The following is a 15,891-nucleotide window of genomic DNA, read 5'->3' as shown; positions in this document are numbered from 1 at the left end:
AGCTTCACACAGCGTTACAGAAGAAGCGTGCAGGACGTCCCGTGAAAGAGCGTGAGTTTATCAAACAAGAAAACCAAGACTTCTTAGATCACTGGTTCAGTGAAGAACATCAGCAGATCTGCTGGGAAAGACCTATTAAATGTGCTGGTTGTGTGAAAATAGATCATATAAAGTGATTTTGCGGATAAAGCAAACGGAAATCAGGTCAGGGAGCCACAGATGATGACTCTGTGAATGTGATTGGTGATCGATGCATGGATCTGAAGCCTTTTCCCGCCACATCAGAGACTTCTTACAGAGAAAGACCAAGTGTTTTCTCAATCTCCTCCTCTGTGCGTGAGCTTTAGAGACTGATGTTTTACTGAAGATAAGACAGAAATTCTCTCGTCTCGTGTTGGTCAGCAGCACCATGTCATTTCAGGAGTCGCATCTGTTACAGGCGTAGCAGAAACAGTCTGATTAGATTGATTGTGGTTTTACTGATATGACTCTCTCATACACTCTCAGGGCCTGTGCACAAACTCAGACTAGATCATGTTTTCCTTCTGCTTCACCGCTGCGGCCTGTCAATCACTTTTCATCTAATTGTACAGCTCTTTCTTCATGTTTTTTTGACATGTTCAGTATCTTAAGTTTGTCTTTACATGCGAAGGGCATCAATGGACATTGACTCAGATTCTACGTGGGTTTGATGATTTCTTTTCTTAACCCAACTAAAAAAGTTACACTTGGGTCCATAGTGGACAAAAATATCCGTGTCAAAAAACTGTCATAAAATTGGTCTCATTTTAAAGAAGACCCATGGCAGATTATTGTTGAAGTAAACATTTAAAAAGTGAAACAAAAAAAAAACAATTATAGAGGTTTAAGTTTATGAAAATGATTTATGAACAATATTATATATAACATATACAGTATATTTTCTAAAACATGTTAAACTCTAAACATCAAAGCCATAAATCTAAACAAATTTGAGGTTGATATCTCAAAAAAATGAGCTTTCAGAATGATTTTGTTTGGGCGCAGTACCAAATTTTCCCCATTAGATGCCAGCAAAACTCTGCTGGTGCACACAGTGGTTGGATTTGTGATTTGCAGTAGAATTCCATGAAGGACCAGCACACCTCATGGAAGTAGCTGCACGGTTCTCCGCCCTTGCTCGCCGAGATCTCCACGGGACTAAGCTGGAGGAAAGGTATCCTCCGGTGTCTGGAGAGCGTCCGGCTCCGATCCAGAACCAGCCGTCCGGCAAGCCCGCCAGCCGCTGCTCACTCAAGCCCGCCGGCCGTTTCTCAGTCAAGCCTGCCGGCCACTCTGAACTCAAGCCCGCCGCTCGTTTCTCAGTCAAGTCCACCGGCCGTTTCTCAGTCAAGCCCGCCGGCCGCTCCGAAGTTAAGCCCACCAGCCGTTCCTCAGTCAAGTCCACCGGCCGCTGCTCACTCAAGCCCGCCAGCTGCTCCAAAGTTAAGCCCGCCGGCCGTTCCTCAGTCAAGTCCACCAGCCGCTGCTCACTCAAGCCCGCCGGCTGCTCCTCAATCAAGCCCGCCGGCCACTCTGAAGTCAAGCCCGCTGGCTGCTGTACTCCCAAGCCCTAAGCTGACAGCAGCTGTATCCCTCACCTCAAACCAAAAAAGGAATCTGAGAAGGAAAAGGCTGTCGGCTCCAGCCCCTGAGTTCGCTCCAATGTCGGCTCCAGCCCCTGAGTTCACTCCAGTGTCGGCTCCAGTCCCTGAGTCCGCTCCAGTGTCGGCTCCAGCCCCTGAGTTCGCTCCAGTGTCGGCTCCAGTCCCTGAGTCCGCTCCAGTGTCGGCTCCATCCCCTGAGTTCGCTCCAGTGTCGGCTCCAGCCCCTGAGTTCGCTCCAGTGTCGGCTCCAGCCCCTGAGTTCGCTCCAGTGTCGGCTCCAGTCCCTGAGTCCGCTCCAGTGTCGGCTCCAGCCCCTGAGTACGTTCCAGTGTCAGCTCCAGCCCCAGAGTTCGCTCCAGTGTCGGCTCCAGTCCCTGAGTCCACTCCAGTGTCAGCTCCAGCCCCAGAGTTCGCTCCAGTGTCGGCTCCAACCCCTGAGTCCACTCCAGTGTCGGCTCCTCCAGAGCACCCTCCAGTCCCTGAATCCAGCCCAGAGAGTACGCCAGTCCCCGCATCCAGCCCAGAGAAAGCTCCAGTGCCCACTCCTCCAGAACCCATCCTGGCCAGTAGGACACTGGCCCGAGGGTCGAGGCCAAGGAGGCTGTCCTGCCATGGCTCCCGAGACTGACTGTTCAGCCATGGCCTCCTGAGTCCCCTGCTCTGCCATGGTTCCCAAGTTTGCCTGATCCACCAAGCGTCCCGGAACGGGTACCACCCACCACCCCTCCCCGTTGGATGTTGTTACGGTGCGGGATGCACCTTCCGGGAGGGGGGAGTAAATGTCAGTCCTGTGTTCCTGTGTCTCGTGTTTTTCTCCCCATGTGCTTTCCCCGTGACCTAGTTTCTCCCTTGTGTTTGATTGTTCCTTGGTTTCAGCTGTGTTTGATTAATTACCTAGTTTAGTTCCTAGTACTTAAGCCCTGTTTTTTCTGATGTCCAGTGTCTGGTGTTAATGGTCTTCTAGATGTCTTCCAGTGTTCCTAGTTTGAATGTCCTCCTGAGTTCCATAGTTGTATTCCGTTTGTTTGTTTCATTAAAGACCGTGTGTATTCAGCTACTCCTGCGTCTCCTTGCTACACCTGAACTGTGACAATGCAAAAGCAGACAACGGGAATAAAGCGAGTATTTGCTTTATAGGCCAAACCTGAAAAAATGGCACTATCTGGTAAAAAATTGTAAGAAATTGAATTTTGAAGCCTTGCCAACAGAATGAAAGCGATTAACAAAAAATGCATCATGTTACAGTTAAATGGCGCTGCGATTAAAACATTTTTGTCCAAAAGGTCCTAAGAGGAGCAATTTTGTGTACCTAGTGCAAAACAGATTTATTAAAAGGAATGGAAGTGAAATAGTAAAATTCCAATAAAAATACACACCTGTGCCAAAATGTATGCAGTTGGCAATAACACAGGCAAAATTATAAAAAAAGTAAAAAAAAAAAAACTGTAAAGAACAAACATGTCCAAATGGTCGCACAAGGGTTAATGCAGCATTGAGGATTTTTTTCCACGGCTGGATTTTCCATTCATAATCAGAAGCAGATGATTGAGCTGATGTTTACTCTTGTTTTCTCTCGTGAGATGGAGCTGGACATATTAAAGGCTCTTTGATCTGAGGTCATGCAGATGACATTCATAAACACGCATGATGCTCGACTGAAATGAGCAAACATAATCTCTAAACTGTTGTCAAGTTTGGACGTGTTGTTTGTCTTACATCTATATCTACTGGAACAGAACTTTGTATCATTGTCTGACTTATTATAGGCGTATTAATGTCAAACACACGGGGGGGGGGGGGCAGTGATGAAGATTACTGCTGAATTATTTGTTTGTTTGTTGGCGATGATTACTTTACCTAAAAAGATTCAAATCCTTTTTATTGGTCACCCTTTAGCGAAGCACATTTTTATTTGTTTTCACAATTAATTGATGGTTTATTTTATTTTTGTACAGAGCCAATTCTCATTTCATGCATTAAAACAGTATTAGCTAAAATAATTTGAAATAATATGCGTGAATATGAGTAGCCTGTGTGACGGTTCCTGAACAACTGCTCAAATGTCAGATATCACACCACACACACACACACACACACACACACACACACACACACACTCACACGCACACACACACTCACACACACACACACACACACACACACACACACACACACACACACACACTCACACACACACACACACACACACACACTCACACACACACACACGCACACACGCACACACACACACACACTCACACACACACACACACACACACACTCACACACGCACACACGCACACACGCACACACACACTCACACACACACACACACACACACACACACACACACACACACACACACACTCACACACACACACACACACACACACACACACACACACTCACACACACACACACACACACACACGTTTGTTTTTGTGAAAAGGCGTAATGGTTTTTATACTGAACAAGCTGTGTGTGCTATTGCCCTACACCAACCCTACACCTAAACTTAGCCCTCACAGGAGACTTTGTGCAGTTTTACAATTTCAAAAAAACTTTGTTTAGTTTATTTTTAAACCCGTTTTACAAATGAGGACATTCCCAAAGGGAGATTCATCTATATAGTTGAATGTCTTTGTGAACTATGGCCTTTAGGCTGTGCATCTTCTTCTCTCTCTTTCTATATCTCTGGATCTACAGTAAGAGTTGTGAGGATATGGACTGTTTTCTGTTGTCAGTATGTTTCCCAATAAATGTTTGGATTACAGTTTTTTCCAACTGCTTAAACACAAAATCTTTCCTTGTCACACAGTTTCTGAAAGCTGACACTCAAACAGCAGAAGCACACACCAAATCTGCAAAACCAGACACTAATTTTTGGCCTTTGACTCAGTTTTCAATTTCATAAAACAGTTTTTGCAAAACACAACACACAATTTTCTATGTAACACAAAATTCTAACAGGAAGTATCTTGATTTTCTTTTTAAAACACAACCAATCAAAATGCCACACTAATTCATCAGTGCTTCACACTAACTCCTCACGTGTGCAAACACTATTCTTTACTTAGCACCAACCAATCATGGCTTTAGAATAGGCCTATACATAGGCCAAAGGTCAGTTTATAGGTTTTGAACAATAGCTGCAAACAATGCAAACAGAGTAAGTTGAGTTGGAGGGAGAGCCAGAGGACGAAGCAGAGTTCGAGGAGGAGGAGATCAAAGCGAAGCAAGGGGAGGAAGAGGATGAGTCGGATAGGGAAGGTGACGAATAGGGAAGGTTTGCTTTTGAGATGTGTTTGTGATCTTTTGAATGCAGTGTGTCATTTTGCAAGAGATGTGAGGCATTTTGCATTTTGTGTGTAATTCTTGGATTTGTGTGTTAAGTTTTGAAAAAAAGAGGTAAAGTTTAGAAAATGTGTGCAAGCAGCTGAAAAACCTGTAATTAGCTTTAAACAGTGACTCAAAGAGTGACCTGGACGCCGGACATGAGAACTGGACTTATATCTGTCATATATCTATAGATTGAGTATAAATGCTTTCATCATTATAGTACAAATCATTTTAGAAAACATCTGGATTATATTTGTAGCTGATTATATTTCAAATGAATCAATATTTATTGAACATGTATGATGTTTGCATGCCTGTAATTATTCATTTCTTTGTTAGTCTTCAGTAATCTCTTCAGATTGATTTCAGTTTTGACTCTGAGTGTCATTTGAATAAAGTACATGTACAACTAAATAGTGTGTGATGAGTAATTATGAAGAGATCCTTAACGATCAGTAAAGATTCTGCAGTAATTGAGGGTAATTAAAGAGCTTGTGAAGACACTTTCACAATTAGTGCTCGATATCTGCAGTCACAAGTTCATTATGATGAATCTCTTGATACTGCAAATATCACTCAATAACTACTATACTGTACATGTTTCACACAAGAAGAATCAGTGAGACTGAACTCAATCATGGAAATAAATGATTCAGTAAAGAGACTAGCAAACAGAAAATCGTTTATGATCTCTTAAAGTAAAGAAACCATGTCAAGATCAGGTTAATAATCACAAGTTAAAGTAAATTCCTGCTAAGAAAAGACAATTAAATTGTTCTTCTCTCAAAATAAAACTGCCATGAACCCAGAAAGTGATGCAGGTGAAATCAGCGAGACATGGTGATGATTGACAGAATATTTTGAAATGTAACATAATAAATTAAATTAAAAGCAAAATATTAAATTATCTTTATAATTCTAATAGGACTGTAATTTCAAATTCATTCAGTTACCAGATAACATCAGTAATGAATATAAGACACAATTCATATTCATATATAACATAAGTAGAAGGTAATTCATCAGTAGGTCATGTTAGATCATCGGCTTGCGTGATATGAGTCTGTCCTTGACTAAAGGTCTCTCAGATGCTGCTGATGAAGAAGCCTGAGGAACTCACCTGGACTGCAGGTAAAGGGGGAACATCTGTCCGTCTGAGTCCGCTGGACATGAAGCCTGTGTGGGACTGAACTGAACTGAAGGGTCACGTTATGAAGCATCTGATCCAGAGCTCAGCATGTGCTGCCTGTTATCCTAATGAAGTTACTCTAGAGCCGGAGAAAGAGCGCTTCTTCACGCTTCTCCAGACCCAAAACAAAACCCACATTCACTACAGCCTCCGACTGAACCTCAAGCTCTGTGAAGCATGATTACGCTCACATGAAGTCAAACCAGACCTCATCTCACATCACTGTCCTGTCTAAAAATACTAAAGCAAGACTCTGAGTTATAAAGGAAAACGACCAAGTAATGTGATCATTATTTGGTCTTGAACCCTAACCTCTCACTTTTCTTACAGTTCACAAGCAGCCTGTTCTGTAACTACGTTCTCTGTTAAGAACTGAAGTTCTGCATTAATAATATCATGCGTTCATAAAGAGACAGAGTCTGTAGGCCTCATCCAGATGTGTTTGTGATGCTCTCTCGCCCTCTGCTGTCCAAACCTGCTCTCTGTGAGAGAAACCACCGAACACATGCATCTGTCTCACATCTCACAATCATCAGTGATTTCAGTTCAAATCTGCATCTCATTCCGGGTTAATGAAAATCATTCTTCTTTACTGTATAAAACACAATGAAGGAAGAGTAGTAATTATTCTTATTAACCAATATGTGACTTCATATCCTGATACATTTAATCTGATATCATGTAACTAATGTTAATGAATATGAATTCTGACTGTGAATGTCCTTTACTGCACAATCCTCCAGATGATGATGGAAGAGAAGACAGATAGTTTTGCACACGTCTCTCAAACACAAACCAGGAAATGACTTCGCTGTTTCTGGAGAGAGAAAGTGAAAGTGACTCTGTCTCTCTTTCACACAAACTCACACACAATGGCAGAAGCCAGTATTCCAGTGGATCAGGATCAGTTCTTGTGTTCAGTGTGTCTGGATCTGCTGAAGGATCCGGTGACCACTGCCTGTGGACACAGTTACTGTAAGAGCTGTATTACAGACTGCTGGGATCAGGAGGATCAGATGAGCGTCTACAGCTGCCCTCAGTGCAGACAGACCTTCAGCCCCAGACCTGCTTTAGCTACCAATGTCCTGCTGGCTGAAATGCTGGAGAAACTGAAGAAGACCAGACTCCAAACCGCTGATAGTGATGCTGGATCTGGAGATGTGGAGTGTGACGTCTGTACTGGGAAGAAACTCATAGCTGTCAAGTCCTGTCTGGTGTGTCTGAAGCCTTACTGTCAGAATCACCTTCAGCAACATGAGAGTCTCTTCAGAAGCAAGAAACACAAACTGACCGAAGCCACTGGACGACTGCAGGAGATGATCTGCTCAAAACATCAAGAACAGCTGAAACTGTACTGCAGAACTGACCAGCGGTGCATCTGTTATCCGTGTTTGATGGATGAACACAAGAACCATGAAACCGTGACGGCAGAAGCAGAGAGGAGCGAGAAACAGGTATGAGCTCAATCACATTACACAACACAATCTGACTGATCCAGCAGCGTTCAGTGACTTTATCAATCTGCTGCCCTCTCTCATGTGACCACATTTCACAGCAAGTGAACAAAAGTGTGTGTCATTTATTCCACAAATAAATACTGAGCAATTTGTACTGGTTTACCTCCTCAAGATGAAGTCTGAAGTGCTGAGAAAGCATGTGATTTAGTTAGGCTTCAGACACAGTAATGATTGTTCACTACCATACAATAATATTTGAAAGTCTACTGCTATTATCAATCATCAGCTTAATATTTAATTTGAATATATTCATTGTAAGAAGAATTGAACAGTACACTCTATTACCCCCCCCCCCCCCAAAATAAATAAAATGTATCTTTATAAAATGTATAAATTGCCCCCAAAATGCCTATATATCGAATAATTTCCTCATATTATCTGCAACTTGTATGATGATGATTATTATAATCATATTTCTTTTTTATTTAACTCTACACCCCAAATTTAGAGGAGATAAGAAAAGTAAATAAATGTATTCCCCATGTATGCACATATATCCATACATATATCTTTTACATTAGGTTTCTGTTTGTGTTTAAAGAGCTTTTCGTTTGCATTTCCTGGTTTTCCAGTTTTATTCCTGTTTGCTTTGTTCCAGTTTAGTTTGTTGTTATAGTTACATATTATCATCACCTGAGTCTTGTTTAGTTCCTCATTTAATTATATGTCCTCAGTTCTCTTAGTTTGATGTCTGGATGGTCTTTGTTAAGCTGGTAAAGCTGTTCTGTGTTTTTGGATCTTCGTTTTGTTTGTGAATAAAAGTAATCTGCTGCATTTAATTGTATTACTGTTTTATGTAATACTGCTGATGTGTTTCTGAACAGAGGATTCTGAAGGAGACACGAGAGAAATATCAGGAGAGAATCCAGCAGAGAGAGAAAGAGCTGGAGGAGCTGAGAGCGGCTGTGGAGTCTCAGAAGGTGAGTTTGTGCAGAAGAACAGCAGCTGGTAGACAGAAGAGCCGCTCTTAGACTCACAGAGCTGCCTGTGTTGTGTGTTTAACAGCGCTCTGCACAGACAGCAGTGGAGGACAGTGAGAGGATCTGTACTGAGCTCATCCGCTCCATTGAGAGAAGCCACTCTGAGCTGATACGGCTGATCAGAGATCAGGAAAAGCAAGCAGTGAGTGGAGCTGAAGGACGACTGGAGCGACTGGAGCAGGAGATCAATGATCTGAGGAGGAGAGACGCTGAGCTGGAGCAGCTTTCACACACACAGGATCACATCCAGTTCCTGCAGGTAACACAGATCCTTACACACAGACTGGAGCTTCTCATGTGCTCCAGTGTGTCTGGAAAAACTGCCTTTCTTTTGATCTGCCTGTTTGTGTGTTTTGTTTTAAATCATTTTCACTAAACTTTCATGGCCCCTTAAATATTTTTTTAGAAATATATGAACATGCAATCTTTTAAAAGAGAAAACAAGAGTCTATGCTTAAAAAAGGTTTTATTCTAGCTTCATGAATTCGTTTTTATCAGCACTTGAATGTGGGTACATTTCATAAAAAGTAACGTTTTAACAAAAGCTAAGAAAATTGCATTGTTGTCAAAGACTAGGTCTGGATCAGATTCAGATTGATGATCTAACGGAGTCAATCACTTCCATTAGCCTTGTATGGTACTGGCAATTACTTGAGTTCTTACATTTTTCATTAGATTTGGCCCAAACACATTACAGTGCATGACAGAAATTATAGAAAAAAAGGAATTATAGAAAAAATATAGAACAAAATAATTATAGAAATTATAGAAAAAAATCCACACAAGATTTGAATTTGAAAGAAATAAAAACTAGCATAGAAAAGCTTATTGTCTTTTTTTCTCCTGCAGAGTTTCCAGTCTTTCTCCGTCTCTCCTGAATCCACAGACAAACCCATCACCATCAGTTCTCTCCTCCCTTTCAATCATGTGCAGAAATCTGTTTCTAAACTGAAAGAAAAACTGGAGGATTTCTGCAGAGAAGAGATTGAACAGATATGTGGCAGAGGTAATGTGTCATATCACACAGAAGAAACAAACTATTAACAACAATATGGAAGAAATTGATGTTTCACATGAGAATCACATTAATTATGTGTTTTTATGTCCACAGTAACATACAGTGAAATTATTCCCCTCAAAGAACCGAAGACCAGGCCAGAGTTCCTGCTGTGTAAGACTCTATGAAACACACTAAAATTACTTCATGATTTTCATTTTGAAAAGCTTTAAAAGGCATCAAACCTGAGTTCACCTTGTTATTAAAAAGACTGTAAACATATCAAAACTAAAGATCTATGTAATTAACAAAGAATCCCGGACTGTTTGTTTGTGTAAACTACATGAAATAAGTCTTGTTTATTTTATCTTCATCAGATCGCAGGTGTCTGACTCTGGATCCAAACACAGCACATAAACACCTCTATCTGTCTGAGAGAAACAGAGCAGCTACTAACACTGACACAGATCAGCTGCATCCTGATCATCCAGACAGATATGATGAGTATCAGCAGGTGTTGTGTACAGAGAGTGTGTGTGGACGCTGTTACTGGGAGATTGGGTGGAGTGGAGGTGAGGGTGTGGAGATATCAGTGTCATATAAGAGCATCAGCAGGAAGGGACGGGGTGATGAGTGTAGGTTTGGATGTAATGATCAGTCCTGGAGTTTGATCTGCTCTCCCTCCAGTTACTCATTCAGACACAATAACATAGAGACTGATATCCCTGTGAAGCCCATCAGCAGCAGAATAGGAGTGTTTGATGATGGTAATGATGATGATGGTAATTATGATGATGGTAATTATCATGATGATGATGGTAATTATGATGATCATGATGGTAATTATGATGATGATGGTAATGATGATGATGATGTTAATTATGATGATGATGATGGTAATGATGATGATGGTAATGATGATTATGGTAATTATGATGATGGTAATGATGATGATGGTAATTATCATGATGATGATGGTAATGATGATGATGGTAATTATCATGATGATGATGGTAATGATGATGATGGTAATGATGATGATGGTAATGATGATGATGGTAATTATCATGATGATGATGGTAATGATGATGATGGTAATGATGATGATGGTAATGATGATGATGGTAATTATCATGATGATGATGGTAATGATGATGATGGTAATGATGATGATGGTAATGATGATTATGGTAATTATGATGATGGTAATAATGATGATGGTAATTATCATGATGATGATGGTAATGATGATGATGATGGTAATGATGATGATGATGGTAATGATGATGATGGTATCAGGAGAATAGGAGTGTTTGTGGATGAGAGAGCAGGAACTCTGTCCTTCTACAGCGTCTCTGACACAACGAGTCTCATCCACATAGTCCAGACCACATTCACTCAGACCCTCTATCCTGGGTTTAGTGTCTGGTCTGGATCATCAGTGAAACTGTGTGATCTAACAGCAGAGATAGAAACCTGAGTCTGTGACTTGGACTTGAGTCGCACACAACTAGTGTTGCTTTCGTCAACGAAAATTATAACTAAATTAGTGATGGGTCGTTCTTGAATGATTCATGAACGAATTCTTGAACGAATCTTTAATGTGACTCGGTAAGAACGAGTCGTCTCGGGGAGTGATTCGTTCAGTCGCGCGTGCGCATTGCACAACATTCTATGGGTCCTGTACTGGAATTAGTTCATCTCTCGAGTCTCGGGTTTGAGTCTTTCGTTCTTTTGTCACGTGACGTGACACTTTTGGACAGAGAAATTAGTTAATTTACCACCTTCCTTACAAACGGGTGCATAGTCATTATTATTATTAGTAGTATTAGTATTATTATTATTTACTCTTACAGTTATGTGATGCTTTTCTGGTCTCAAATTATTGCTTTGAAGAAGTGCTGGTGGTAGAAACAGCTCCAGCTGCTGCAGGGTTATCATCTTCAGTCTCTGTTCTAACTTGTGCTAACAGCACAGTAGGATGTGAGGATTTAAGGTGCTTCCTCAAATTAGAAGTGCTTCCTCCTTTAGTTGCAAAGCGTTTTTTGCATATGTTGCATTTTGCTTCAGTGGCTGAAGTTGCCACAAAATGAGTTCAAACATCACTCCTTTTTCTAGTGCTCATTCTCCTGAGATGCTAACATCTGTCTGAGGCTCTTCTCTGCCCCTCACCTCGTGCAAAACAAAGGGGGATGGGTGTGGAATGGTCACGGTTCCCTTGGTGACAGTCTTGAGTGACAGCTGCCCTTCAGCTGAACTTTGTGTGACTCAAGCAGACTATATTTATAAGTAAATCACTTTAACTCTACAGTTTTATGTCAGTTTGGGTTACAACCATTGAAGCTGACGTTATCATAACTTTAATATTTTTAACTAACATTAATCATTCAAATTCAAAATTTTATTTGCTTTCACTTTATGTCATTATGTCCTTTTTGACCAATCTTCTTATACAAATATTAGACCAATATGTCAAGTTTCCCTAGGAAAAACAATTATACCAGCTAAAGTCAAAATTGGAGCAAAAACGAACAAACTATAAGTGCTTTGTAATTTTAGGCTTGGATATTTTTTTATTATATAGCCTAATCCTAGCGTTTGACAGTCAATCAATATTTTATTTATAACAGGCTTTTATTTATAAAATAACACAGATCCTCAAGAAACAGTAACAAAAACATAGTGACAGAAATTAACAAACCATTTTTATTTCTAGGAAAATGCTTATTACATATATTTTGATAATTTTATGATAATTCTTAAGCATGATCCAACATACAAAAAAATACAGTTTTACTTTATAGTAGGCTGTACTGATCCGGCAAGTGGTCACGTGATGAACGAACGACTCAAACCCGAGACTCGAGAGATGAACTAATCAATTCTCTTTCCGGCTCAGGCTGCATTGGTTAAGTATTGTTTGTAGTGTGGTAAACGTTTGCATAAGTAGTAGATGTGTTTGGAAAGTAACACGTAACATTTGAATTATATTTTGCTAAAATGAACGAAATGACTCGAAAAAAGGTTCGTTCATTTTGCTGAACGAGACTCAAAGGTCCGAGTCGGTAAAAACTTCCCATCACTAGACTAAATATCGTCGTCAACGAACCTTTATCACGTGACGAAAACGAGACGAGACGCAACGTAAATGCCGTTCATGTGACGAGGACGATAACTAAATATATAATGCAATATTGTTGACGAATAAAAACGAGACTAAATGTGGCTTATAAAATAAAAACTATGCTAAAATGTCTCCTTCATTTTTGTTGACTAAAACGAGACGAAACAAAATGTTATAACGTTATTTCGTCTCGTTTAGTCGCGTTATTTTTATTATTTTGCAGTATTTCTGTTTCCGGTGTCTCGCTTCAGGTCGCACTGCGCAGACGCAGGCGACGTCACTTCCTCAAGCCCCACTCGCGCTTTATTTAGAAGACGACAGCAAAGTTAAGTCTGACGCAGAGAAAGGGACCGATGGCCGGCCGGGGTTTGTCTTTGTACTTCTAACATGTTTGGTTGGTAAAATAAATGTTGTAAATTCAAATCAGAGCATCTTCCGTGTCTGGAATAGATATATTCTTGAGTCTATAAGGTAACAATAATATAATAACCTTGTTTGAAATGGGTATCTGTAGGCAACTAGGTATAGTAGTTATAGTATTTATAGTATATGTATAGTCAGATGCTTTTTCTCTTATACTTGCACTGTTGTATGTTTATCCTATGTTTAACTAGTATGTAGCACCGTGGTCCTGCGAGACACATTTGGTTCCACTATATGTCCACACATGTAGCAGAATGACAATAAAGCTCAACTTGACTTGATTAGAGACCAGTCACTGTTCAAATAAGTGTGAATAACTTTTGTTAATTTTAAGGAAAAAATGTCTGGTCATACAGTGTGGTTTTTCACGCTTTACGTTATCCTTGGGAGATATCATCAGGAAACATGGTGTTAGATTTCACTGTTATGATCTAACAGATCTCCGAGGTGAGTATGGACAAGGTCTGAGATGTAGACTAGATTCAGACCATGCAAAGCTTTAAATACGAAAGTTAAAACCTTGTGCTCGATTCTAAATTTAACTGATGCCAATGCAAATGTGCTAGAATAGGGGTGATATGCTCCCTCTTCTTCTTCCCCAATAATCAAGCCTTGTAGAAATGAAAGCATGAATAACTGTCTTTAGATCACTAAAAGATAGAAGAGATTTCAGTTTGCGTAAACCCCTAAGCTGGAAAACAAAACTAGCTCTGACAACAGAGTTTATTTGCTTGTCGAATTTTAACTCAAGAACAACACCCAGGCTGTTTACATGAGTACAGATATTTGCTTGCAAGGGTCCTAAACTAGAGGACAGGCCGTTAACCAAATGGGGAGAGCCAAATAGAATGACTTCAGTCTTGTTCTCATTTAACTGAAGAAAATTATCACCCATCTAGCTTTTGATGTCATTTAAACAAGCAAGCAGGTCAGATAAGGACTTAAACCCAGGTTTAATTGACATGTACAACCTCAGTACTAGAAAGAGCTCTTATCGCATTATAGTCCTTCACGTCCGCTGCGTTCTCAAAACTCTGGCCATTTGATAACACCTAGAATATCAGAATCAACTGCAGGCAGCAGATCCTTTTCCTATTTAGCACCCAAACTCTGGAACAATCTACCTAACACTGTTCGGGAGGCAGACACACTCTGTCAGTTTAAATCTAGATTAAAGACCCATCTCTTTAACCAGTCCATCCCAGATGGTGGATCAGCACCTAGAGACGACCTCTACAGCCCTGAACATCAGCGGAGACCAGGACAACTAGATGAGCCCCAGAGACTGATCCTCAGTGAAGACCTCGTCTCCTAGACGGCCATCGGGACAAGACCACTGGAACCAGATGAGTCCTCTGCTCAATCTGACTCTGCTGCAGTATGGAATTAAACTGCTGGTTTCGTCTGGCCAGAGGAGAACTGACCCCCGCCGGACCTGGTTTCTCCCAAGGTTTTTTTTCTCCATTTTGTCACCAATGTAGTTTTGGTTCCTCGGACTTGCTTAGTTGGGGACACTTAATTTCCAGCGATATCGTCGACTTGATTGCACAGATACTATTAGAACTGAACTGAGCTGGACGATGCATCACTGAATTCAACGAGTACGTTTACATGCACATCAGTTACCTGACAACGCAAGTAAGCTGCGTTTACATAACTTCATTAATAAATCAGGTTATTTCTCTGTAGTGACGTCACAATATAATAATTTGCGTATCTGACTCAGAGTATTCCATACACTTGTCAATTGTGATGTTAAATTAAGCTTGCAACATGTCAGCAGGAAACTTACAGCTCATATATTATCCTGCTGCACGAGATGAGAACATTTTTGTCATTTTCTGAGTCATGAAAAAGTCTGCTTTTATGATAATTTCCTTCTTTCTTTACTGCGAGACGTTTGCTTGGTCTAGATGCGCATAAATCGGCACTAACGATGCGTTCCTGTCACACATCACACATGCACACTTCAATAAGGCGACAGAAAGCAGGTTACTGCGTTTACATGCTGCGCAAAATCGGAGTAAAAGGCAAAAAAAACGACTTGTTACTACCGGTTTATGCTTAAGCCTTTATGACCTTACCCCATCAAAAGAAAACAGGTTACCGCGTTTACATGACCATGTGCGTTTTCTGTTTATTAAGCATAATCGGCTTAAGAATGTGCATGTAAACGCGCTCAATGATGAACTGCCTTTAACTGAAAATTTAGTGTTTACTATTGTCCTTTTGCATTATTGACACACTATGTTCCTATTCGATACTGAAGCTGCTTTGACACAATCTGTATTGTTAAAAGCGCTATATAAATAATAATAATTTGTTGCATTTATATAGCAATTTTCTAGACACTCAAAGCACTTGTGAGGGGGTGTCTCCTCGTCCAGCACCAGTGTGCAGCATCCACCTGGATGATGCGACGGCAGCCATAGTGCTCCAGAACACCCACCACACACCAGCTTACTGGTGGAGAGGAGACAGAGCGATGAAGCCAATCAGTGTATGGGGATGATTAGGAGGCCATGATGGTCAGAGGCCAATGGGTGAACTTGGCCAGGATCCCGGGGTTACTTAATCAAAGGACATCCTGGGATTTTTAATGACAACAGAGAGGCAGGACCTCAGTTTAACGTCTCATCTGAAAGACGATGCTTTTTACAGTATAGTGTCCCCGTCACTATACCGGGGTGTTAGGAC

At 40.8% G+C, this 15,891-nt stretch overlaps 1 protein-coding gene across 3 annotated transcripts; it reads left to right on the top strand.

Moving 5' to 3' along the window:
• Positions 1–6,950: 6,950 nt before the first annotated feature.
• On the top strand, positions 6,951–13,474 carry LOC306864621 (tripartite motif-containing protein 16-like). Of its 3 annotated transcripts, none has more exons than XR_013783800.1 (7): positions 6,951–7,607; positions 8,495–8,590; positions 8,676–8,909; positions 9,500–9,656; positions 9,762–9,821; positions 10,025–11,281; positions 12,515–13,474. XR_013783800.1 is itself a non-coding variant. In XM_079408738.1 (7 exons), exons 1-7 carry the CDS (start codon positions 7,026–7,028, stop codon positions 12,558–12,560), a joined length of 2,082 nt encoding a protein of 693 aa, XP_079264864.1. In that variant the 5' UTR covers positions 6,951–7,025; the 3' UTR covers positions 12,561–13,468. The 3 variants fall into 3 exon arrangements, 2 of the variants coding, with proteins under 2 accessions (XP_079264864.1, XP_079264863.1); XM_079408738.1 differs by having other exon boundaries at positions 10,025–10,924; positions 12,508–13,468; XM_079408737.1 differs by having other exon boundaries at positions 10,025–13,467.
• Positions 13,475–15,891: the final 2,417 nt, after the last annotated feature.

The sequence above is a fragment of the Barbus barbus genome, assembly GCF_936440315.1.
Source record: "Barbus barbus genome assembly, chromosome: 46".
NCBI classification, from domain to species: domain Eukaryota; kingdom Metazoa; phylum Chordata; class Actinopteri; order Cypriniformes; family Cyprinidae; genus Barbus; species Barbus barbus.
The sequence above is the reverse complement of the archived record's forward strand: the minus strand, read 5'-3'. Positions and strand labels throughout refer to the sequence as shown.

Bases quoted from the DNA above. Each gene is read 5' to 3' on its own strand.
- LOC306864621 (XM_079408737.1), top strand. From the start codon at position 7,026: ATGGCAGAAGCCAGTATTCCAGTGGATCAGGATCAGTTCTTGTGTTCA. The intron at 8,910-9,499 runs GTAACACAGATC...TTTCTCCTGCAG, and splicing joins ATCACATCCAGTTCCTGCAG to AGTTTCCAGTCTTTCTCCGT. The intron at 9,657-9,761 runs GTAATGTGTCAT...TTATGTCCACAG, and splicing joins TGAACAGATATGTGGCAGAG to TAACATACAGTGAAATTATT.